Raw genomic sequence first — 27,053 nt, forward strand, 5'->3', positions numbered from 1 at the left:
ATGGATACTTGCCAGAAATAAGAAGAATTAAAGGAAGAGAGAAGGGTTATTGCTGTCTGTTTAGACAGGAACAGAAAAACATTTCTGAGAATACTCTTGGCCATGACAAGAGAGTGTGTTAAATGGTGCATTCAAATAAGTTTATTGAGAATCCTAACATCACTGAAATGTCTAATATACTTTGAGTTGTCACCTCTTTGGCCCTATGACGGTCTGGTCTCATCATTATCCAAAGTTTCCTTGAAAAAATATCTAATCAATCAATTTTCTGGGAAAAACTGAATGAAGTTGAAGGAGATGATCTGGAGCCTGATTCTTGTGTTCTAGGTCCTGTGTGCAATTAATGATTGCAATTTCCAGATTGCAAAGAATGGGAATTCCAGAATACTTAATTGTGCGCATGCAGAACCTGTACATAGACCAAGAAGCAGCCATTTGAACAGAGCAAAGGAATACTGCTTGGTTTAAAATCAGAAAAGAGTTGTATTTTTTCACCATACTTATTCAGTCTGTATACTGAGCAAATAACTGGACAACAAGTTGGAATCTATGAAGAAGAGCACAGCATCAGGACTGGAGGTAGGCTAATTAACAACCTGTGATGTGAAGATGACACAATCTTGCTTGTTGAAAGAAAACAGGACTTGAAGCACTTAACGATGAAGATCAAAGACTAGCCTTCCGTATGGATTGCACCTCAACAAAAAGGACACAAAAATCATCACAACTGGACCAATATTAGTCATGATAAATACAGAAAAATGAAGTTTTCAAGGATTTTGTTTTACCTGGATACACAGTCATCGCCCGTGCAGCACCAGTCAAGAAAACAAATGACATTTTGCCTGGGTAAGTCTTCTACAAAAGACCTCTTTCAATATTAAAAAGCAAATATGTCACTTTGAGGACTTAGGTGAGCCTGACCTAAGCCATGATATTTTCAATCACCTCATACGCATGTGAAAGCTGGACAATAAATAAGACCAAGGAATTGGTGCCTTTGAATTAAGGTGATGGTCAAGAATATTGAATGTACCCTAAACTGCCAGAAGAACAAACAAATCTGTCTTGGAAGAAGTACACACAGAATACTCTTTAGAGGGAGGATGGTGAGACTTTGTCTCACGTACTTTGGACATGTTACCAGGAAGGGCCAGTCTCTGGAGAAGGACATCATGCTTGGTAAAGTAGAGGGTCAGCGAAAAAGAGGAAGAGCCTCAAGGAGGTGGACTGACACAGTACCAGCAACAATGGAATCAAACACAGCCAAGATTGTGACTGTGGGACAGAAGGGGGCAGTGTTTTATTCTGTTGTGTATAGGGTCACTATGAGTGGGAACTGACTCAACAGCACCTAACAATGACAACAACAGCTACAATTTCTAGACTGATCACAAGTTGTTACTATATACTGGAAAATATGTGATATATTTTTCTCATTGTTACCAAAATACCTGTTTTCTCAATGACTTCTGAAGGAGAAAGTGTCCCATGAGGTCATCAGTACAATGAAGTCTAAATCTCTGAATATCTCACTAGAATTATGTTATCTGGTTGAACAGGTCTGCCCTAGCTGCACAATCTTTTTGGGATTCTCTGCTTCCAGCCAGCATCCATCTGACATCAGCAATGATGTCCCTCATTCCATGTTCTCTTCTCAATCTGCCTTGAATATTTGGCAGCTCCCTGTTGGTATACTGCTGCTCCACCTTTGAATGCTCTTCAGCCAAATTTTACCTGTGTGTGATATTAATGATATTGTTCCATAATGTAAATATTCAGTTGGATCACCTTTCTTTGCAAGAGATGTAAATATGAATCTCTTCCAGTCAGTTGGCCAGGTAGCTGTCCTCCAAATGTATTGGGATAGATGAATGAGCACTTCAGAGCTGTATCCATTTGTTGAAACATTTCAGTTAGTATTCTATCAATTCCTGGAGCCTTGTTTTATACCAATATCTTCAGTGCAGCTTGGACTTTTCCTTCAGTAACATTGGTTCTTGATCACATGCTACCTCCTGAAATGATTGAAGATGACTTGAAGTACTTACAGGTGAAGATCAAAGCCTACGGCCTTGAATGTGGATTAACCTGAACATAAAGAAAACAGTAATCCTCAGAACTGGATCAATAAGCAACATCATGATAAATGGAGAAAAGACTGAATTTGATAAGAACTTCCTTTTTCTTGGAGCCACAATGAACACCCATGGAAGTAGCATTTAAGAAATCAAATGACTTATGGTTTTGGGCAAATCTGCTGCAAAAGACCTCTTTAAAATGCTAAAAACAAAGATGTTGCTTTAAGGACTAATGTGTGCCTGACCCAAGCCAAGGTGATTCAGCTGCCTCATATGCATTCAAAAGCTGGACAATGAATAAGAAAGACCGAAGGAGAATTGATTCCTTTGAATTACCCTGTTGGTGAAGAATGTTGAATATAGCTTGGACTGCCAAAAGAAGGAACAAATCTGTCTTGAAAGAAGTACAGCCAGAATGTTCCTCACTGGCAAGGATGGTGAAACTTTGTCTCACAAACTTTGGATATGCTATCAGGAGGGATCAGTCCCTGGAGAAGGATATAATTCTTCGTAAAATAGAGGGTCAACGAAAAAGAGGAAGACCCTCAATGAGATGGATTGACACAGTGGCTCTCACCTTGGGCTCAAGCATAACAACAATCACGAGGATGGCCCAGGGCCAGGCAGTTTTTTTTTTTTTTTTCTGTTGTACATAGGGTTACTATGAGTCATAACCAACTCGAAGGCACCTAACAACAACAAAAACAGCTGCAAAGTACACATCATTATTTTTCACTACAAAGTAATTGAATATTCAATTTCCTTCAACAAGGCCTTTAAAAGCACTCAATATGGACCAATAGGCAATATGATGTGGATGGTACAGCACCAAGCAGTGTTTTGTTCTGTTGTATATAGGGTCACTACGAGTTGGGAGTGAAACGTTGGCGCCTAACAACCACCACAAAATAGAGAGTAGCGATCTCTTAACTAAATGTAAGAAAAGGCACACGTATATATACATACGTGTGTGTATGTATCAGAATAGCACCAGAGGAGAGCAAATCGTGCTATTTTCATCTTATTTCCAATTGTGAAAATAAAAAAGAAAATTAAATATATCTCTCTAACATTTAAGGTTTTTCTAAATTAATAAGCAGACGATAGACTGAATAAAATAATAGTTTTATATTAATATCTCATAAACTAACCCAATTATATAGAAATATAAACTCAATATTTTGTTCTTATCTCTCCCTGCCCAACTGATGAAAATACACATTACTTCTCCCCAATTTAGTTATACTATTCTCATTGAATGGAATTTTTTCATGAGTCACCCTTTACTATCTCCCATTTTTAAGTACTAGAAAAATGACCCCACCACCTAAAATATAATTACCGTTTATGTATACTCCATTTCTCTGCTCACTTTGACACAAAACTTGTAGGGAAAGTTGTCAACATTCTCTCCCTCTACTTTCTCAGTGAGAAATCCCTCTTCCTCTAGTTTCTTTTTCTCCTATCCCACCAATCACCTAAAATTGTTTTTGTCAATTTCACCGTTGCCTCTGTGATAAACAAGTCAAATAGGTCTCCTTCGGTGCTCATCTAATACTGCCTCCTTTACATCCCATTCAATATCCTTGATATCTTGAAATACTCTCATTTTTTACTTCAGAAACAGCCCACAGTTTTATAATTTTCCTCAGTCCTGCTGAACACTTCTTCACAGCCTCATTTCCTTTTTTTTCCCAAAGATTTTTACATGTATGTCATGCCATTGGTCTTAAACTTTTTTTTTTTTTCCCCTCTTATATTCTTTTCATGGGTATTCTCCTTCGGTATCATGGTATCAAATATTTTCTGTTTACTAATGATTCCCAAAAGGAAGTTTAGATTCAGAGAGCTGCTTTCTACATACTCAATTTCGTGTAACACTATCTTCTTCTGAAAGTGCATAGTCTCTTTTTTTTTGCCCTTCATCCTCCAACTCCATCTATTTTCATCCCCTGCTTCTCCAGTCTTTTTTGATACATAAATGTCTTTAAGAACATGTTATTATTTAGAGTTTTTGTACATTTTAATCTATATGCATTTTATTGTGTGAAAGAACTCAATCTGTTGCTTCCTTTCTCACTCAATACTTTATTTTATTTTTATGTTGAATTTATATTTCATATTTATTGATTTTTAACTAATTTATATCACTTGTCTCAAAACACAAAACTTGCAGTTTTGACAGAAAAACTATGTATCCTGGATACACAATTAGGATTATGGAGTTTTGATAGAAAAACTATGGATCCTGGATACACAATTAGGATTATTTCTACTTTACAATCCTTCTAATAACAGTAGAATCAAGCTTTCTGCTTGTAACACTAGAATAAAACTTTGCCTGAATTGAGTTTTTTTGTTTGTTTGTTTTTGTTTTTTTAACATATCTACTTTTCTGCCACCAAGACTGAAACAATTATTTGAAGTGTTCTAGCCAGTTCCTCCCCCACGTGTCTGTCAGTTTGTCATACTGTGGGGGCTTGCGTGTTGCTGTGATTCCGGAAGCTATGCTACAGGTATTCAAATACCAGCAGGGTCACCCATGGTGGTCAGGTTCCAGCCGAGCTTCCAGACAAAGACAAATGAGGAAGAAGGATGCAGCAGTCTACTTTTGAAAAGATTTAGCCAGTGAAAACCTTATGAATAGCATTGGAACATTGTTTAATATAGTGCCAGAAGGTGAGCCACTAAGGTTGGAACACACTCAAGAGACAACTGGGGAAGAGCTGCCTCCTCAAAGTAGAGGCAACTTTAATGACATGGAAGCAGTCAAGCTTTTGGGACCTTCATCTGTTGATGTGGCACAACTCAAGATGTGAATAAGCAGCTGCAAACATCCATTAATAATCAGAACATGGAATGTATGAAGTATGAATCTAGGAAAATTGGAAGTCCTCAAAAATAAAATGGAACACATAAACATTGATATCCTAGGCCTTAGTGACTAAAATGAATTGGTATTGGCCTTTTTGACTCAGACAATCATGTGGCCTACTATGCTGAAAATGACATTTTAAAGAGGAATGGCGCAGCATTAATCGTCAAAAAGAACATTTCATGATCTATCCTGAAGTACAATGCTGCCAATGATAAGAAAATATCCATATGCTTACAAGGAAAACCAGTTAAGATGACTATTATTCAAATTTATGTATCAAGCACCAAGGCCTAAGATGAAGAAATTGGAGATTTTTACCAGTTTCTGCAGTCTGAAATTGATCAAACATGCACTCAAGATGCATTGATAATTACTGGTGGTTGGAATGGGGAACTTGGAAACAAAGAAGGACTGGTAGTTGAAAAATATGGTCTTGGTGATAGAAACAATGCCAGAGATCGCACGATTGAATTTTGCAAGACCAATGACTTCTTCACTGCAAATCCTTTTTTTCACCAATATAGATGGTGACTATATACATGGACCTCACCAGATGGAATACACAGGAATCAGACTGACTACATCTGTGGATGGAGACGATGGAAAAGCTCAATATCATCAGTCATAACAAGGCCAGGGACTGACTGCCGAACAGGCCATCACTTGCTCACGTGCAAGTTCAAGTTGAAACTGAAGAAAATTTGAAAAAGTCTACAAGAGCCAAAGTATGACATTGAGTATATCCCACTTGAATTTAGAGACCATCTCAAGAATAGATTTGACGTGTTGAACACTAATGACCAAAGACCAGAGGAGTTGTAGAATGACATCAAGCACATCATGCATGAAGAAAGCAAGAGGTCATTAAAAAAACAAGAGAGAAAGAAAAGATCAAAATGCATGTCAGAAGAGACTCTGAAACTTGCTCTTGAACGTCAAATGGCTACTGTGAAATGGAATGATGAAGTAAAAGAGTTGAACAGAACATTTCAAAAGGTGGTTCAAGAAGACAAAGTAAAGTATTATAATGACATGTTGAAAGACCTGGAGACGGAAAACCAAAAGGGAAGAGCACACTCTGCATTTCTCAAGCTGAAAGAACTGAAGAAAAAATTCAAGCCTCAATTTGCAATAGTGAAGAAATCTTTGGGGGGAAATATTAAATGACTCAGGAAGCATCAAAAGAAGAAGGAAGGGATACACAGAGTCACTATACAAAAAAGAATTGGTCAATGTTCGACATTCTAAGGTGATACCGTATGAGTAGGAGCCAACGGTACTGAAGGAAGAAGTCCAAGGTGCCCTGAAGGCATTGGCAAAAAACAAGGCTCCAGGAACTGACGTAATACCAATAGAGATGTTTCAACAGACAGACACAGTGTTAGAAGCACTCACTTGTCTATGCCAAGAAATTTGGAACGCAGCCACCTGGCCAACTGACTGGAAGAAATCCATATTTATGCCTATTTGCAAGAAAGGTGATCCCACCAAATTTGGGAATTATTGAACAATACCATTAATATTACATGCAAGTAAAATTGTGCTGAAGATCATTCAAAAGGAGCTGCAGCAGAATATTGACAGTGACTGCCAGAAATTCAAGCCTGATTCACAAGAGGATGTGGAACCAAAGATATCATTACTGATATCAGATGGATCCTAGCTGAAAGCAGAGAATATAAGATGTTTACCTGTGTTTTATTGACTTTGCAAAGGAATTAGACTATGAGGATCATGACAAATTATGGATAATTTTACAAGGAATGAGAATTTCAGAGCAGTTAACTGTGCTCATGAGGAGCCTGTACATAGATCAAGAGACAGTGTTCCAATAGAACAAGTGGACACTGCGTGGTTTAAAGTCAGGAAAGGTGTGCGTCAGAGTAGTATCCTTTCACCATACCTATTCAATCTGTATGCTGAAGAAGAACGGGACATCAGGATTGAAGGGAGACTCATTAACAGCCTACATTATGCAGATAACACAACCTTGCTTTTTAAAAGTGAAGAGGACTTGAAGACATACTGATGAAGATCAAAGACCACACAGCCTTCAGTATGGATTATACCTCAACATAAAGAAAACAAAAATCATCATAACTGGACCTATAAGCAAAAAAAAAAAAATCATAATAAATGGGGAAGAGATTGAAGTTGTCAAAGATTTAATTTCACTTGGACCCACAATCAACACCTATGGAAGCTGCAGTCTAGAAATCAAAAGATGCGTTGTACTTGGAAAAATTGTTCCTCTTTTACGTGTTGAAGAGCAAAGATGTCACCTTGAAGACTAAAGTGAGCTTGACTCAAGCCATGGTGTTTTCCATTGCCTTCTATGTGTGTGAAAGCCGGACAATGACTAAGATCAAAGAAGAATTGATGCCTTAGAATTGTGGCGTTGGAAAAGAATACTGAATATACCAGGGACTGCCAAAGAATGAATAAATGTGATTTGGAAGAAGTGCGACCAGAATGCTCCTTAGGAGCAAGGATGGGAAGACTATGCCTTACATACTTTGGATGTGTGTTGTCAGGAGCAATCAGTCCCTGAAGAAGGAAAATCATGCTTAGTGAAGTAGAGGATCAGTGAAAAATAGGAAGAGCCTCAATGAGACAGATGACACAGTGGCTGCAACAACGGGCTTAAGCATAACAACGACTGTGAGGATGGCACAGGATGGGGCAGTATTTCCTTCTGTTGTAAATAGGGTCACAATGAGTTGAAACCAACTCGATGGCACCTAACAACAACAACAACAATCCAGTTCCTCAACAGCACAATTAATTCGCCGAGAATAAGGTTAGCTGTAGTACCTTTAAGGAGCCCTGGTGGTGTGGTGGTTAAGCACTAGGCTGGTTACCAAAAGGTCTTCAGTTTGAACCCACGATTCACTCCTCTGCAGAAGAAAGATGTGACAGTCAACTTCTGTCAATGGGTTACCCATTTCTAAGCTCTCAAGTTGGAACTATTGCACTGAACTCCTTCAGAGCCTTCATCTAAATGCCCAAAGTAACACTAGTTTCATGTCAAAGACTGTGCCAGTCCTTCAATAAAATTTGCCATGAATATGTTTAGATGATCTTACTTTCCCTCAAATTATATCCATCATTATAGAAGGACAATTTATCCCATCATTAGGAGGTATATGTTTATTCAAACTTAGATGCTGTAAAAAATATCTGAAATGAAATATACCTAGTTGTTAGTAAGAGTCACATTGGTTATATTACAGGGGAACTGTGCCTTTTCTTGAGGCTTTTTATGTATTTAAAAATAATCATATCAACAATAAGCCCATAACAAATATAATTAAAATTGATAATAATCCTGCCTTTAAGATATCACTTAAAAGCTTTTGTACATACTTTCTGTCTTTTTGTATTTTTTCTTGCTTGTAAATCTCAACAGCTTTAACCATAGCAAAAATACTGACAAAGAAATGCTTAAAAAAAATCAATAACTTCTGCAAAGAGCAAGAATTAAGTGTATCTGAAGTGTAGAATGCAAGGAGGTTTGTAGCAAGAGGTGATACTTCATGGGTTTGTACACCTGAGAGTGCCTTAGATGGTATAAGGGAGTTTGAACTTTATTCGAAGGGAAGCATGGAGACTTGGAAGCATTTTTAGCAAGGTAGTGACAGTTTTAGAACAAATCAGACTGCTGGCAAAAAGAAAGACCCACGGGAAAAGAAAGACCCACGGGAAAATGAGAGACAAGTATAGCCAGGCAAGATTAGAGATGTTAAAGGTTTGAATTCCCCAGAAGTAGTAGCACTGAAGAAAGTGTATATGAATGAAGTAAAGGAAAGAAATCAACAGAGTAAGCAAAACCAAAGACCAAACCAAACCAGATGCCGTCAAGTCATCTCTGACTCATGCTCACCCCATGTGTGCAGAGTAGAATTGCAGTCCCTGAGGCTTTCAAGGTTGTGACCTTTCAGAAGGAGATTGTCAGGCCTTTCTTCTGAAGCATTTCTGGCTGGGTTCAAATCAGCAAGCTTTTGGTTAGTAGTCAGCTGCTTAACCATTTGCAATACCCAGGGACTCCCAGGCTAACGAAGCAATTGTTTATGAGGGGTGAGGAAAGGGCTGATTGGTTTGCTGGTGTCAGGACTGGCTGGCTGAGTGGCTGGTTGGGCCATTATAAAAAAAAAAAAAAACATTATACAAGATAAGAAAGAATATGGAAATCCAACAGCATTTGAGTCAAGATAATGAATCTAGTTTTGAACGTGACTCTGATCATATCCTGGTAGTTACTTTAAAACTCTGCAAAAATAATTTTTTTAATACAATAAAAAGTATCACATTTCTTGTACCTAAGTTCTATATTTGTATGTATTTCTATGTTCTCTAAGATTAAACTCAGGGAAATAAAGATAAAACTTCCTAAGATATGCCTCTAATATATTACTCCTTAAATTTACAAATTCAACCAAGATCGTTCCTTTCAAGCTATTCTTTTGAGGCTTCTCAGGATTCCACGCAAAGAACATGAAAGAAAAAGTATCCCTCTGCTAATCTGCAACAAGCTTGGTGTTTGAAGCTCTTTAAAAGGTTATGATAACAAAGTTTTGGAAGTCTACATAAAACATGAATCTACATCTATATCACCTAGGAATTTACATAATTTCATCTCCCGTAATTTCACATTTAAAAAATCTAGATATCTTTAGTTAATAAAAATCTGAGTCAAGTACGACTGAGACACATATGAAAAACCAAACATCCAAATGATTCCACAAAATTTCTCAAGGGACTGAAGAAAGGCTTAGGAAATAAAAAAGAATTATGTTTATCTCCTGGCACTGACCTGTGATAACTAAAAACAATACAAATAGAGATTTGAAATTCATGCTGAAATTTCCCTGCATAGTAAATATTGATAATTAGTACTTTTAAGTTTACCTTTTACTAATAAAATCCTAGAACTTCCTCGATCTATCTTAAATTATTATGAGAGATGGCATATAGGTTTAATTTTTTACAGCGCCAAACTACAGAGTGGAGACAGTTTTAAAATATTTGATGATGTTTATGCTCAGAGGCAGCAACTGAAAATAATTTTTCCCCAGGAAAATATGTGTGCAGCTCTCAAATTTTCCAACAGCACCAAATTCCAGGTCTCTGAGTTCATCCTGGTTGGATTCCCAGGCATTCACAGCTGGCAACATTGGCTCTCCTTGCCATTGGCACTACTCTACCTCTCAGCAATTGGTGCTAACACACTCATCCTCATCACCATCTGCCACGACTCTACTCTGCAGCAGCCTATGGGCTATTTCCTAGGCATCCTCTCTGTTGTGGACACGGGCTTGGCCACCACCATCATGCCCAAGATCCTGGCCATCTTCTGGTTTAATGCCAAGGTCATTAGCCTCCCTGAGTGTTTTGCTCAGATATATGCCATTCGCTGCTTTTGTCAGCATGGAGTCTGGTATCTTCCTCTGCATAGCTGTTAATAGATAATTGTCATGGTTTGAATTTTGTCCCCTCAAAAATGTATCAACTTGGTTACACCATGATTCCCAATACTGTGTGGTTGTCCTCCATTTTATGATTGTAGCTATGTGTCAGAATCGACTCGACGGCACTGGGTTAATTTTAAGTTAAAGAGCATTAGGGTGGGATTGTAGCATCATCCTTACTCAGATCACCTCCCTGATCCAATGTAAAGGGAGTTTCCCTGGGGTGTGGCCTTCACCACCTTTTATCTCTCAAGAGATAAAAGGAAAGGGGAGTAAGCAGAGAGTTGGGGACCTCATACCACCAAGAAAGCAGTACCAGAAGCAGACAGCATCCTTTGTTCCTGGGGTCCCTGTGCCTGAGAAGTTCCTGGACCAGGAGAAGTTTGAGGACCAGGAATCTTCCTCCAGTGCCGGCAGAGAGAGAAAGCCATCCCTGGAGCTGACACCCTGATTTTGGACTTTTTAGCCTACTTTACTGTGAGGAAACAAATTTTTCTTTATTAAAGACATCCACTTGGTGTTATTTCTGTTATAGCAGCACTAGATAACTAAGACAGATACGTAGCTATTTGTCATCCTCTTCACTACCCATCAGCTCTCACCAATCCCTTAATCGTAAAAACCACTCTGTTCATGGTACTTAGAAATGGCTTTTCAATTACTCCTGTAATTGCAGCCCAGTGCAATTATTGCTCCAGGAATGAGACTGACCATTGCCTGGGCTCCAACCTTGGGGTCACAAGCCTGGTTTGTGATGACAGGAGACCAAAGAGCATTTGTCATTTAGTTCTGGCATGGCTTGGCATGGGAAGTGACCTAAGTCTTATCATATTGTCATATACTTTGATCCTGCGCTCTGTATTTAGACTGAACTCAGCTGAAGCTGCGTCCAAGGCTTTAAGCACTTGTACCTCCCACCTCATCCTCACCCTCTTCTTCTACACCGTTGTTGTAGTGATTTCAGTAACTCACTTGGCAGAGAGTAAGGACACTTTTACTCCAGTTCTACTCAATGTGCTACCCAACAACATCCCTCCTGCCCTAAACCCTATGGTCTATGCACTCAGGACAAAAGAACTAAGGGCAGTTTTCTGGAAGGTGCTTTATTTAGGTCTAGAAAAAAATGATGCTAGAGACTTTGTCCGTGAAGTACATGGACTTCAGCTTCTTCTAATGTGGGAAAAAAAAAGTAGACCTTAAATGAGGATGGAGGAGTAAGTAAATGCCTTTGAGATCACTTTTCACATTTTTAAAATAAATGATTGTGGAAGCATCTAAGGAAAGAAAAAAAAAATTCTTGGTACCTCCAAAGTACTGAAAAGAACTAAATATATTTGAGAACATGGAAGAAACTTCTATCAACCAATAAAAAAGGGATAAACAACCAGCATTTATGATTGATATCAATGCTCTAAAAACAAAAGTAAAGGTAAAAACAAAATACATATGCATGCATGCACACTCACCCACACAACCAAAGAAAGGCATGTTTGGGACGTGAATTACGGGTCATGCTTGTTGGCTGATGGGTACACTTGCAAACAAAGAAGAAAGTCTACCTGAACCAGCATCATTCCAGTAGCATGGAATGCAGAGGCAGGAACAGAAAACATTTCAAATGAGCAGTGCCAGACCAAACTACAGTGGGGATCTAGGCTGAACAAGGAGAGATGCCTGGGCTTGGACAAGCAGAACCCAAAAGATATGGATAGTTACAAGGATCTGCATTCATGTGCCTCTCCAGATCCTTCCTCTGTCCTTTCTGCTTTGATCTGTAGCCTGGAGGACTGAATGAACCACATGTGCTGTGCGACTCAGACTCTTTTATCTACTGGAATTCACTTGGATTGAGTCAATAAGCAAGGTATGAACTTAATTATGCTTACTTACCAATCTGAAGTGATATTGTGCACTTCAGATGAGTAAGTAAGTGTAAATAAACCTGAACATACCTTGCTTACTGTAAGGAGATGCATATTGTGCTTACTGGTTTATCTGACCCTGGGAGACACCGATAGGCAGATAGAGTGAAAGAAGAGAGAGGGTTTGAGTTATTTACTCTCCACTCCCAGGCTTCCTTGACATTGTGCACAGGCAGAGTTCTGACTGGTGTGTCTTTCATAGCACTTGCCAGGCAGCGCTGCCTCTACAGCTCTAGATCTTAGAGCTTTCCAGTAACATTTTTTCCCTGCCTTTTCCCATCAGGCCAAGGGGTTTATCAAGAAAGTCTTTCTGCTGTTATTCTCAACCACTATATTTTCCTCAATATCCATTATATTTTCAACATCCATTGTATTTCCTTAACCTCTCTCACAACTCCATTATTCACAACTTCATGAAATTATCTTCAGACTCAGATTTGCATGTGTTTTTTTCTAAGAATAAAGGCACCAATTTACATAACCAGAAAGCAGTCACCAATAGCAGGGAAATACATTGTTCTACAAAAATCTAATTCATTATCTGTACTCAAAATTCCTTTCTATATATAGAGTCACAATGGCCTTAATAGCAATTATTTACAGGTTTGAGATCCAATCCATGATCAAATGTGCATTGTTGCTGTGTCTCTTTATTGTACTTTAATATGTGATAGCTCCTCATTTTGCATGGACTATCTTTTTTTTAAGGTTGTATGTCAGTTAATTTTTCTAAATGTTTCTCAATCTGGGCTTACCTGATGTTTCTTCATTAGTAGTGTGGTGGCCATGTACCTCTCACAGGTCCCTTCATGAGAACCTGATGTGAGTATCACAGTTGACTGAGACACTCTGGTTGCTGCACTTTTGGGTGTGCTATGATATTTGCGGAAACCCTGGTGGCGCAGTGGTTAAGTGCTACGGCTGCTAACCAAAGGTCCGCAGTTGAATCCACCAGGTGCTCCTTGGAAACTCTATAGGGCAGTTCTAGTCTGTCTTATAGGGTTGCTATGAGTTGGAATTGACTTGATGGCACTGGGTTTCATTTTGTTTTTGATGATATTCACACCAATGTCACACTTTCCTTGATTGATCCCTGGCAATGACTGAGCACAGAAAGGAAGTCAGAATTAAGCTATTCCTACAAGAAATGTGACTCCTGTAGTGGACAACCTTTGCTTGGGAACTCTCCAGTGGCCTGGCTGAGACTATCTCAGAGCTATACTGAGGGCTGGTGTGTTCCCTAAGCAATTCTTCCTTCCCTCTGTCATTTCACAGGTGTCAGAACTGCATCATGGCCTAACAGCTCCTCCCACCTCTCCTGCTTCCTTACTCTTCATACTTCACAGGTGTCTCCCAAAAAATCTATTGAATGTCTAATCCCATCTTGGTGTCTGCTTCTTGGAGGACTAGAACCAACAGAGGTGGCAATGGCAGTGGAGTGGTCTAGAAAACACGTGGTAAGAGAAGGTTTAAGATATGATCACTCATATCACAGCTCACAAGAAGAATCTAATCCTGAGTGGGATGTGGGCACACTTAGGCCTTAGTTTGGGTTTTGGCTCAATTGCTAAAGATTTCAGCAGTGGTGATGTGGGAGAATGTCCCTAAGGAGAAAAATACTCTAGCTAGTGCAATGATTTGGGACGTGGGGATACAAGGACTAGAAGGACAGTGGAGTTGGCTGGTTACTACTGTGTTATATTGACATCCTGCAAAGGGTATTAAGAAATTGAAGGGAAATAAGAAATAGCAAAAACTAAGTGTGATAGCTTGCAGAGAGGCCCTAATATTCTGCACTATGAAACAATACATGCATTTAAAAAATTAAAAAAAAAAAGACTAAGTGAATGGAAGAAACATTCTCTACTTAAAAGCTTTCAACCTCTTTTCCACAGGAACGTGGGAAAGAAAGAAAAAAAATCTGTAATAAATGTTAAAATCACCAGTTTTTTTTTAAGATAGCTTGCGTTTATTCTCATCCGCCTAATACATATCCCAACATATAGACACACACGTAGCTACACACATATGAAATTATTCACTCATTTCTGTAGCATCATCTGAGCATTATGAATGGAAAGTTCTCACTCTTTTCTTTTGTGCATGGAGGTTAGCATGATATACACACCAGGTGTCTCTGACACTCTGAAATGTCCCCTTGGGATATATAACAAACATTTTTCTTTAAAGGCTCAGGTCAGTAGTACAGAGATCAAGGAATTCAGATGTGGAGCATTGTACATTGATTCTAAGATTGTGATTTCTTTCAACCAAGGGCCTGGGCACTGGACCATATTGCATTCATCTCACTGGTCTGCTACCCAGAAACTAAGGTATTAAAGGACATACTAAAGAGCCAAGTGACTAAATTTATTTATTTATGGGCAGTAGGATGAAGTGGAGAGAGGCTTTGAATGTATATGAGTTGCTGATGATACTCTTAGAAATACAGGTTTGATTTCATCTACCTAGTTTGAAGACAGAAGTATAAGATTGGTTTCCTTGGAAAATGTTTATTTCCTAGCTTTCAGATCATAATTCAGCGTAATTTATCATGATGATTGGGGACATCTGGTATTTCTCCAACCAAATAGGAACACTTAGTTGAGTTGTCGTGGAAGTCAGATGTGAATTGCCCTCATAACATGGGAAAATGGGTGGCTAGCTAGAGAATAATTTGCTATTATGAGATCAATGGTCAGGTTACGCTTGATAATTACATAACCTTCCTTTTAGTCCTCAAAATGAGAGTCTAATTTTTCCTGGTTCATTTCTAGCGAGACTTAATTATCACTGCATTTTGTCCATCTCGGGTAGCAACGCCTGCAGTGAGCAAACTGTTCTTATATGGGAAGAAGAACATGAGTCTAAAGGGTTGACAGTCTAGGGAAAAAGAAAAAAATTATTGGCTAGAGGGCTAAAGAATGAGGTTAAACAACAGATGATATCAAAGCTGTATTTTATAAATGTACTTTCTGTGTTGTGTTTCAATTTTCCTGTTCTAGTAACCCCATTCACACCCCAGTGTAACATAAGTCAAATTCCCTTGCAGGAAAAATTAAATCATGTCTTGAAATCAATTTAAATGTACTTTGATAAAGAAAACTGATTAAATTTTTAGTTAATATTTTGATTTCTAACTTATATCTTTGAGATCTTTGCAAATATATTGAAGATGGGATTTAAATTGTATAACAATGAGGTGCATTTTATTGATTAAAACTACAAGAATAAAAAGGAATATGAATATATAAATAGGATGTTTATGTAGTATTTTAAAAAATATTTTTCAGAATACTACATATTTAATCCCAGAAAAATATTTCTTCCTTTTCAATTTAGGGGTATCGATGCTTCCTTTGGGGCCCTGGGGTTGCAGTGGTTAAGAGCTCAGGCTGCTAACCAAAAGGTCTACCTTTTGAAGCCACTAGCCACTGGCTGGAAACCCTATGGTCACACAGTGGTTAAGTGGTTAATTTGTCTACCTGATTCTGATACACAGATGCATGGCTAAAATGTAGTAGACAAAGGAAGATTAAAAAAAAAAAAAATTGCCCTGGAGTTGATTCCAACTCCTAGGGCCCTGTAGGTCAGAGTAGAACTACCCCACAGGGTTCCAAGGTTGTAAATCTTTACAGAAGTAGATTGCCACGTCTTTCTCTAAAGTAGCTGTTGATGGTTCGAACCACTGGGGTTTAGGTTAGCAGTTGAGTGTTTAACTACTGCACCACTAGGAGATATACTTGGATAAAAAAGAACATCTTTGTCTCCACCACAGGTACTTCTCTCTGCGCAGAAATAATTAAGACACTGACTGACATTGCTCTTTCTTGTCATGATATCCTTTAACTCCAAGAGAACCTGTGAAACTTCGTTCTGTACTGTGATAAATAATGTAACATACAGAGCAAAACAGGTAGCCGAACATCACACAATTATGAGAAACTGTTCAACGTATAAAGGAAGATAGAGGGAGAAATGAATAGGGATCCCGTTTGACTCATTTATACTAAATTGTCACAGATTATTGAAAGAAATATATCTTATTGTAACAATAGTAATTTTTTTGTATATTAATGTATATATACCTATACTTCTAAATTCATGTTTCTGTTAATGATATTTGTAAAAGCAATACAAAAATATAATGATCATTGCACACCTAAATTATGAATTCAGCAAGTTTGAAAGACAGAACCTTGATGGTAATTTTGGTCTTCAAGTAAAAAACATTTCTTACACTGCAAATACCGTATGTTATGCTTCTATCCAAAATGAAAATTGGTACACTCTTGAAATTCCAAAGCAAAAATGTTAGGTTATGCAGAAACCACGTCCCTTTAATAGAAAACTGAAGTCTGCTCTCAGTTGCCAGGTGACTAAAACGTTTGAAGTCCTCGTTTTAAAACCTCCACTCTGCAGTAAGAAAGTGAGGGAGTGAATTTCAGTGCTTTTCATGATTCGGGTTGTGAAGAAACCGTATCAAATTTGTAATTAGACAATTTGGTGCCGTAAACTCTAATCGCACACCATCGAGTCCTACATTTCTCGAAAAGTGATTTTAACCTCAATGATTTTGCTTTGAATTTCTTTGTGTCACGTTAATACGTACTTCCCAATTCTTGGCATTCTTTATGTTTACCTAATTATTTTTACGTACGTACACCGTTTTTAACCTTTGTGTGTCATTTTTATTCTAAGGCACTCTTTTGTACTGCATAAGTGGTTTTTAAAAATTAATTAGGATTATGTCTAAGTTAATGGATAATTCATCTTTATTGCCAAACCCAATATATTTGTTCTGCCTCTGTCATCTTAACTTTTTCCTACTGTATTTTTATTATCTTTCTTTCTCTATTTTATGATAGGGACATTTTGTTTATTTTTCCTAGTAATCTTGAGGAAGATAGTCTGCATTTTTTCTTCTAGTGGTTTCCTCAATGCTTTCCAAGTAATAACACTTAAACTATAATTTAATAATTCTAAAATTCAAGTATGAAGTGTGACTCATTCATTCAAAAAATATTTGAGTCTTATAAGTACCAGGAGCCTTGCTAGAGACACTGGAATGTAAGTATAAATACAAACTCTCCTTAGCATCAATGATTCATTGAATTTTGAGGATTTGCAAATATGTACTGACTTTTATAGTACCTTGAGGTAAATATAATGAAAGAGAATAATTCTTTCAGCAAATCGATTTCTACATATAAACCCAGCTCTTTGTAGCTACAATATTTTAAGAGGATTTAGAGGAAGGGTCACTATCACATCCAAATGACAGACCGCTTACTCTTCCTAAAAAAGGTTTTGCTGTAAAAAATAACTACATTTGACAGGCGTTGGGGGAAGAATAGAGACCAATAGAAAAATACAGAACCTTATCGCAAAGCCAAGAATATCACCGAGACGTGACTATGAAATAACAAACAGCAACAAGCAACAGGAGAGCATGTTTTTCCTCCCATTTTGAGCTGTCAGAGTCCTGATCATGCTTCAGGTTTAAGGGCATTTTGTCCTTCCCTCATGAAAGCTTTTCCTGATTTACTAGCTTAGGTACACAGGTGCTTTTGTAGTACCCTGCGTAACTCTCCGATTTGGTAACTACATGGGGAGAGGTCCTTGAAGGTCATGGTTATCAACATGGTCAACCTGGGTTGCTTTAGTATTTCCAAAACAAAGTGCCTTTTGATAAATCGGATTTGTCCTCTTTTTTGTCACTTTTTATTACACAATTTCCATGGAACTATATTCCCTATCAGAAAATGGTCTTAAAGTATCCACTTTGCTTTGGATGCCAGGATGAATAGTTTCTTCTGATGGGACACAGGAGAGCATTCATTTGGTGGCACTTACTTGTTTTCTACTGCATTAATTTTTGTAAGCATTGCCAAAGTGACTGTCAGCCTAAGAAGAAAACAAAAATAGAAATATCGAGCACTTAAAATGTGGTAGGGTGTTTCCCATGCTACCTCATTCAATCCTCTCAGAAATACAATTATTTTGTTTTCTTAAAATATAAATTATAATACACATATAAAATGTGCACAATTAAGTAAACTACATCTTGATGAATTCTTACAACCTGAAACCCATACACTCCACAACTAGATCAAGAAAGAGAATTTAACCAGCATTCCACAAGACCCCTGTACCTCAGCTTCCTTCCAATCATCACTCCCTCCCACCTCTAGAAGCCACTGTTCTGTTTCTAATAGCACAAATGAGTTTGACGCATTTTTGTGTTTTATAGAAATGAAATCACCCATTACATACTCTTTTGTGTCAAGCTTTTTAAATATAACACTCTGTTTCTGAGATTCATCCTTATAGTTGCATGTAGTGGTAGGTTGTTTATTCTTGTTATATAAAATTCCATGGTGGAGTGTTATCAGAATGTATTCATCCATTCTAATACTCATGGGCATTTAGGTATCTTCCAGTTTTAGACTATGAAAAATCGTCTAAATGCTGCCATAAGCATTCTAGTCCATGTGGTCTGGTGAATGTATGTACATATTTTTATTAGGAATGAAAAATACTGGTTGTGGATATAGTCATTGTTACAAGATATGCCAAAAATAGTTGATTCAGTTTACACTCCTACTAGCAGTGTACGAAAATTCCAGTTGTTACACTTTGCCTATGTCTTTGGTCTTTTTCATTTTAGCTATCCTGTTTGATATGTAGGGCTATGTAATGAGAGAATCAGTTTGCATTTATTTCCCTGGTAACTACAAAGTCAGTGCCTATTTACATGCTTATTAGCATTTCATTCCTCTTTTGTGAAGTGTGCATTTAAGTCTTTTGCTCCTACACTCTGTTTGTATTTATGTTTTATGAGTAATGTATACACACTGGGTTCAATTTTTTTGGTTAAATATATGCACTGTGAATATCTTCTACTCTGTGGCTTAGAGTCTGTGTGTGGTGCAAAAAGTTAACACACTTGGCTACTAACCTAAAGGTTGGAGGTTAGGTACCTCCCGAGGTGCTCCAGAAGAAAGGCCTGGGAATCTATATCTGAAAATCAGCCAATGAAAACCCTAAGGAGTATAATTCTACCCTGACATACACATAGCCACCATGATTTAGAATCAACTCCATAGAAAGTAGCTTCACTGTGGATTAACTTTTCATACTTTTAAAGCTGTATTTTCATTAAAAATTTTAATATAATTCTATTTGTCTTTTTTTATGGCTAGTACTTTTTGTGTACTGTTTTCAAATCTTTGTGTACTCCAGCTATCACAGGATGTGTGTTTTGCCTCTCATGTTTTATTGAAAATACATTTTTTTTTTTTCTTATTCTACAATCTGCAGTGTTTCCTGTGGCTGACTGTGTTTCACAGTTGGTTTCTGGACTCTGCATTTCTCTCAGTCATATTTTTATCCATACTTAAAAAACAATGGGTAATCTGAGTTTTAAGGAAGTTATATAATTTGTAACTTAGATGTTTCTTAGTTACAAATTATGTAACTTCTGTAACATGAGAAAATAGAATCAAGATCTTTGCACTGAATTTTGAGATTCCCAGATTCATTAAAAAATAAATATTTCCTAAATGCTTATAATATATCCTAGATGTAGTAAGTAAAAATAAATATCACCTATTAATTATGAATAAGAACAAAAACATCATTGTTTCTGTTGAGTCTGTGATGAGATATGGGGCATAGTAGGTGATCAATAAAAATGTGTTTTATTGATGAAGTAGTCAAAGAATAACACCACATAAGCAAAAAAGCTATTCCCCGGCACTCGAATATTTCCTTGTTTGATCGTAAAATGTATTACAGAATTAAATGTGGAGGTTGGGGGAACGTGAAGACAATAATCTTACCTATATTTTATCTTCCCTTTTTCTTACTCTATGAAAACACACAAATTTTAAGCTATTTAATGATCATACGAGACTGGTCATGCTAATGTTGAACCAAACAGACTTGACCCCAGCCTTATTCATTCTGAATGGAGTCCCAGGACTAGAAGACATGCACATCTGGATTTCCTTCCCATTCTGCTCTATGTATGTTGTAGCTATGGTAGGCAATTGTGGACTCCTCTATCTCATTTGCTGTGAAGACTCCCTGCACAGGCCTATGTATTACTTCTTGGCAATGCTTTCTTTAACTGACCTTGTCATTTGCTCCAGTACAATCCCTAAGGCTCTCAGCATTTTTTGGTTTCATCTCAAGGAAATTGGCTTTGATGAATGCCTGGTCCAGATGTTCTTCACCTGCACCTTCACAGGGATGGAATCTGGGGTGCTCATGCTTATGGCCCTGGACCGCTATGTGGCTATCTGCTACCCTCTGCGCTACTCAACAATCCTCACCAATTCTGTCATTGCAAAGGTTGGGTTGACCACTTTTCTGAGAGGTGTGATACTCATCATTCCCTTCACTTTTCTCACCAAGCGCCTACCCTATTGCAAAGGCAACATCATTCCCCATACCTACTGTGACCACATGTCTGTGGCCAAGTTATCCTGTGGAAATGTCAAGGTCAATGCCATCTATGGCCTGATAGTGGCCCTCCTGATTGGGGGTTTTGACATCTTGTGCATCACAATCTCCTATACCATGATCCTTCGGGCAGTGGTCAGCCTCTCTTCAGCAGATGCTCAACAGAAGGCCTTTAGCATCTGTACTGCCCACATCTTTGCCATTGTTTTCTCCTACAGTCCAGCTTTCTTCTCTTTCTTTTCCCATCGTTTTGGGGGCCACATAATCCCTCCATCTTGCCACATCATTGTGGCCAATATTTATCTGCTCCTGCCTCCTACTATGAACCCTATTGTCTACGGGGTGAAAACCAAGCAGATACGAGACTGTGTCCTAAGGATTCTTTCAGGTTCTAAGGACACAAAACCCCAGAGCATATGAGTGGATACTTGCCAGAAATAAGAAGAATTGAAGGAAGAGAGAAGGGTTATTGCTATATGTTTAGACAGGAACAGAAAAACATTTCTGAGAATACTCTTGGCCATGACAAGAGAGTGTGTTAAATGGTGCATTCAAATAAGTTTATTGAGAATCCTAGCATCACTGAAATGTCTAATATACTGTGAGTTTTCACCTCTTTGGCCCTGTGAAGGTCTGGTCTCATCATTATCCAAAGTTTCCTTGAAAAACAAATCCAATGAATCAATTTTCTGGGAAAAAGTGAATAAAGTTGAAGGAGATGATCTGGGGCCTGATTATTCTGTTCTAGGTCCCGTTTTCAATTAATGTTTGCAATTTCCAGATTGCAACGAATGGGAATTCCAGAACACTTAATTGTGCACATGCAGAATCTGTACATAGACCAAGAAGCAGTTGTTTGAACAGAACAAGGGGTTACTGCTTGGTTTAAAATCAGAAAAGATATGCATCAGAGTTGTATTTTTTCACCATGCTTATCCAATTTGTATACTGAGCAAATAATCAGATGACAAGTTGGAATATATGAAGAAGAACACAGCATCAGGATTGGAGGAAGGCTAATTAACAACCTGTGATATGAAGATGACACTATCTTGCTTGCTGAAAGCAAAGAGGACTTGAAGCACTTACTGGTGAAGATCAAAGACTATAGGCTTCAGTATAGTTTACACCTGAACATAAAAAAAAAAAAAAAAAACCTCACAATCGGACCAATAAGCAACATCATGAATAATGGAGAAAATATTGAAGTTATCAACTATTTCATTTTATTTGGATCTACAATCAACACTCATGGGATCAGCCATCAAAAAATCAAATGACATATTGCATTGGCAAATCTGCTGCAAAAGACCTCCTTAAAGTGTTGAAAGCAAAGAAGTTGTTTGAGGGCTGTGGTATGTCTGACCCAAATCATGGTATTTTTAATCACCTCATACACATATGAAAGCTGGACAATGAATAAAGAAGACCAAAGAATAATTGATGCCTCTGCGTTACAGTGTTGGCGAAGAATATTGAATATACCCTGGACTGTCAGAAGAATGAACAAAACTGTCTTGGAAGAAGAACAGCCCACATGCTCCTTAGAAGCGAGGACGGTGAGACTTCCTCTCATGTACTTTGGACATTTTATCAGGGGGACCAGTCCCCGAAGAAGGACAGAGGGTCTCTATGAGTCGGAAAGGACTTGATGGCACCTACCAACAACAGCTGCAATTTTCAGATTGATCACAAATTGTTACTTTCCTCTAGAAAATATGTGCTATATTTTTCTCATTGTTACCAAAATACCTCTATTTTCTCAATGACTTCTGAAGGAGAAACTAGAAAGTATCCCATGAGTCATCTGTATAAAAAATAATGCTGTCTAAATCTCTGAATATCTTACTAGAATCATGGTATGTGCTTGAATAGGTCTCCCCTAGCTGCACAATACACATAATTTTTTTTTCATTATAGACTAATTGAATATGCAATTTCCTTCAAGAGGGCTGTGAAAAGCTCCCAATACTGATCAATAAGCAACATCATGATGATGGTGCAGGATCGGGCAGTGTTTCGTTCTCTTCTACATAGGATCGCTGTGAGTCATAAACAACTTTACCGGCACCTAACAACGACATGGAGAAGAGAGATAGACCTCTTAACTACATGTAAGAAATGTTTAGCAGCTGTAGCGCTAAGCCACCAGCGTTTCCCCATTCCACCAATCACCTAAAATTGCTTTTATCAATTCCACCATTGCCTCTGCATTAAAAAAATCAAACAGACCTCTTTTTCCACTCACCTAATACTGCCTCCTTTGCATTTCATTCAATATTCCTCATATCTTGAAACTCTCTATTCTCACTCTCTCTATATATTTATATACATACATACCCAAATAGCATAAGATGAGAGCAAATAGTACTAGTTTTATCTCATTTCAGATTGTGAAAATAAAAAAGAAAATTAAATCTTTTTCTCACTACTATTCAAGGTTTTCCTAAATTAAAAAGCAAATGAGAGACTGAATAAAATAATTGTTGTTGTTGTTAGGTGTCGTCGAGTCGGTTCCGACTCATAGTGACCCTATGCACAACAGAATGAAACATCGTTATTAATATCTCATAAACCAAGCCAGTTATATAGAAATGTAGAGTAAACTCAATTTTGTTCTTTTCTTTCCCTACCCAGCTGCTGAGAATACACGGTACTTCTTCTCAATTTAGTTATATTATTCTCAGTGAACTGAATTTTTTCATGAGTCATTCTTTAATATCTCCCATTTTAAAGTTCTAGAAGAATTACTCCATGACCTAAAATATAATTACCCTTTATGTATCACCCTATTTCTCTCTTCACTTTGACCCCAGACTTGTAGGACAAATTGTTAATATTCTGTCCCTCTATTCTTCCTCTACTCTCTCATTCTCCTATCCCACCAAAAACCTGTTGCCGTTCGGTCGATTACAACTCACAGCAACCCTATAGGACAGAGTAGAACTGCCCCATAGAGTTTCCAAGGAGCTCCTGGTGGATTTGAACTGTCAATTACAACCCACAGCAACCCTATAGGACAGAGTAGAACTGCCCCTAGAGTTTCCAAGGAGCTCCTGGTAGATTTCAACTGTCAACTTTTTGGTTAGCAGCTGTAGCACTTAACCACTATGGCACCAGGGTTTCTCCTATCCTATCAATCACCTAAAATTGCTTTGGTCAATTTCACCATTGCCTCTGCATTAAAAAAATCAAATAGGCCTCTTTCTGCGCTCATCTAATACTGCCTTCTTTGCGTTTCATTCTATATTCCTCAAATCTTGAAACACTGTGATTTTTTACTTTAGAAACTCTCCACATTTTTATAATTTTCTTGTCTTGCTGAACACTTCTTCAGACGCTCATTTCCTTTTTTTTTGTAGAGTTTTACATATATGTCATGCCGTTGGGCTTAGACTTTTTTTCTTTGTTATTCTTTTCCTGGGCATTGTAATTCTGTATCATGGTATCAAGTATTTCCTGTTCACTAAGTGTTCACAAAAGGAAGTTTAGATTCAGAGAGCTGCTTTCTACATACTCACTTCTGTGACACACTGTCTTCTTCTGACAGTGCATGTTCTCATTTTTTTGCCCTTTATCCTCCAACTTCACTTGTTTTCAATCCCTGCTCCTCCAGTGTTTTTCGATATATAAATGTCTTCGAGAGCATATGTTATTATTTAGTGTTTTTATGTATTTCGATCTACATACATTTTATTGTGTGAAAGAACTCAGTCTGTTGCTTCCTTTTTCACTCAACACTTTAAGATGATTTTATGTTGAATTTAGATCTCGTATTTACTGATTTTAAGTAATTTATATCACTTGTTTCAAAACATGTAGTTTGGAGACACACAGCTATGATTGAAAAATTATGTATCTGGATATATGATTAGGGTTATTTATAATCTACAAACCTTATAGCAATGGTAGAACCAAACTTCTTACTTCTAACACTGGAATAAAACTTTGCCTGAATTGTGTAATAAATAATATGCCTCATATTGGCATCAGTTAGTTCCTCTGTTTTCTTAACATGGCTTTAGCATAAGATAGAGTCAGTGACTCATGGGTATAAACCAGAGAGACTAGGTTGAAATACACCTCACTTATTTAATAGCTGTATGTTTGTATTGCTAGCCATCAGCTTCCCTATCATAGAAATGGAAATAATATACATTTCTTGTAGGGTCTTTTTGTAAGTAAATCTAAGTAACTTTTTTTTTTTTAACATGATAGCTACTTAATAATAGTAGCTATTATTATAACAAGGAGCCCTGGTGATACAGTGGTTAAGCGCCCAGCTCCTAACTGAAAGGCCTGTGGTTCAAACTCATCAGTAATGTTTAGCTAAGAAAATGGGAAAAGAAAACATCTGGTAGACCATTGCTGCTTATTCCTTAGTTTATCACACAAGGTCAAGAATAGATTCGAGCCCTTAAAGAATTAGCTGCTTTTTGTTTGTTTGTTTTTTAAGAGACTGAGAATAGAGTGAACTATGTAGATATATTACCCTTAGAGCACCTTATTGGTTAAAAAGGACTTTTAGGTATATTTAATAAAAAGAAAAAAAAATTATTCACTAACAATTCTAAAATGTTAGCAAAAAAAACAAAAATACAAGAATTATGTATATGATTATCTCTATCCCCAGACTGCCACCTCGCCTGCTTAGTGATGAGTTCCTAACAGGTATTTTCCTGCTGCATTTTATGTGTCTTCCGTCTTAGTACCTCTTATGTTGTATCGCAATTTTATAACCACCTTTCATCTGTCTTCTCCCATGAGATTTTAAGGACACTGAAAATATCTGAATTATGAACTCGGATACCCAGACCTTAACCCAAGACTAGGGAAACCCACTTAAGATGTCTCTAAATGCATGAAATTTATATGTGAATAAACCTAGGTATGGAAACAAAAATGATTTTTCTAATAAAAACAGCTTAAAATAAATAGCAGCTCTGGGACTTAGGTCTGGTCTTCTGATTCAAGTTTAGCTTTCAATGTTCAGGAAACCCTGGTGACGTAGTGGTTAAGTGCTACGGCTGCTAAACAAAGGGTCGGCAGTTCAAATCCGCCAGGTGCTCCTTGGAAACTCTGTGGGGCAGTTCTACTCTGTCCTATAGGGTTGCTATGAGTCGGAATCGACCCAACCGCACTGGGTTTGGTTTTTTGGTTTTTTCAGTGTTCAATTACCTCACCTCATAACATTTTCCTACCTTTTGAATATCAATCAGCTACACATTTTTTTTTTTTTTCTGTTACTTCGACCTCCTGTTCTTTACCCATGCTACACTATCTTCCTTCACTTTTCCCCTAGGACGACTCTACCCTCTACGTATTGTTTAGTTAATCTACTGATCTTCTGTCATAACTCAGGTCAGATGTCATTTCCTCAGAGAAAGCATCCTAAACCTGTGTTGCAATGGAAATTGCATCATTCCGTTATTATCCCTTATAGAACATAGTTCATTACTTAAAAAATTTTCACATGCTGCAAATGAAATATTAGATAGGTTTGTTTAATGTCTGTCTTCACAAATAATATTGTGAGCTCATGGGGAGGGAGCTTCCAGCTATGGCAGAGGGATTGTTGTTGTTAGATGTCATCAAGTTGGCTTCAACTCATAGCAACCCCATATATAATAGTACAAAACTCTGTCCTGTCCCGCACCACCCTCCTCACAATATGTTTGAGCCCATTGTTGCAGCCACGATGTCAATCCATTTCACCGAGAGTCTTCTTTTTGGCTAACCCTGTATTTTACCAAGCATGATGTCCCTCTCCAGTGACTTGTCCCCCTTGATAACATATTCAGGGTAAGCAAGACAAAGTTTCACCATCCTGACTCCTAAGGAGAATTCTGGGTGTACTTCATCCAAGACACATCTGCTCATTCTTCTAGCAGTCCCTGGTATATTCAATATTCTTTGTCAACATCATTATTCGTATTTGTCAATTCTTTTTCTGTCTTCCTTATTCATTGTTCAGCTTTCACACGCATATGAGGCAATTGAAAATACCATGGCTTGGGTCAGGTCCACTTTAGTGATCAAAGTAGCACCTTTGTTTTTTAAGATTTTTAAAAAAAGATCTTTTGCAGAAGATTTGCCTTATGCAAAATGTCATTTGGGCATTGATTATCAATCCAAGTAAAATGGCAGAGGGAAGAGATTGGCAGATCTCTTCCCCCAAAATCATGTATATAATTAAAAAAATATTGTCAACCTTTTCAAGACTCTGGAATGTTAT

The 27,053-nt window shown here is 37.6% G+C and overlaps 1 protein-coding gene and 1 pseudogene across 1 annotated transcript; both read left to right on the forward strand.

The window, feature by feature from the left end:
• The first annotated feature begins 10,040 nt into the window (after positions 1 to 10,040).
• Positions 10,041 to 11,627, forward strand: LOC126080029 (olfactory receptor 56B1-like; annotated as a pseudogene).
• Positions 11,628 to 20,272: 8,645 nt separating this feature from the next.
• Positions 20,273 to 21,238, forward strand: LOC126079193 (olfactory receptor 52N4-like). The gene has a single exon (XM_049890121.1). It carries the CDS (start codon positions 20,273 to 20,275, stop codon positions 21,236 to 21,238), a length of 966 nt encoding a protein of 321 aa, XP_049746078.1.
• Positions 21,239 to 27,053: the final 5,815 nt, after the last annotated feature.

Source organism: Elephas maximus, chromosome 7 (genome assembly GCF_024166365.1).
Source record: "Elephas maximus indicus isolate mEleMax1 chromosome 7, mEleMax1 primary haplotype, whole genome shotgun sequence".
In the NCBI taxonomy this organism is placed as follows: domain Eukaryota; kingdom Metazoa; phylum Chordata; class Mammalia; order Proboscidea; family Elephantidae; genus Elephas; species Elephas maximus.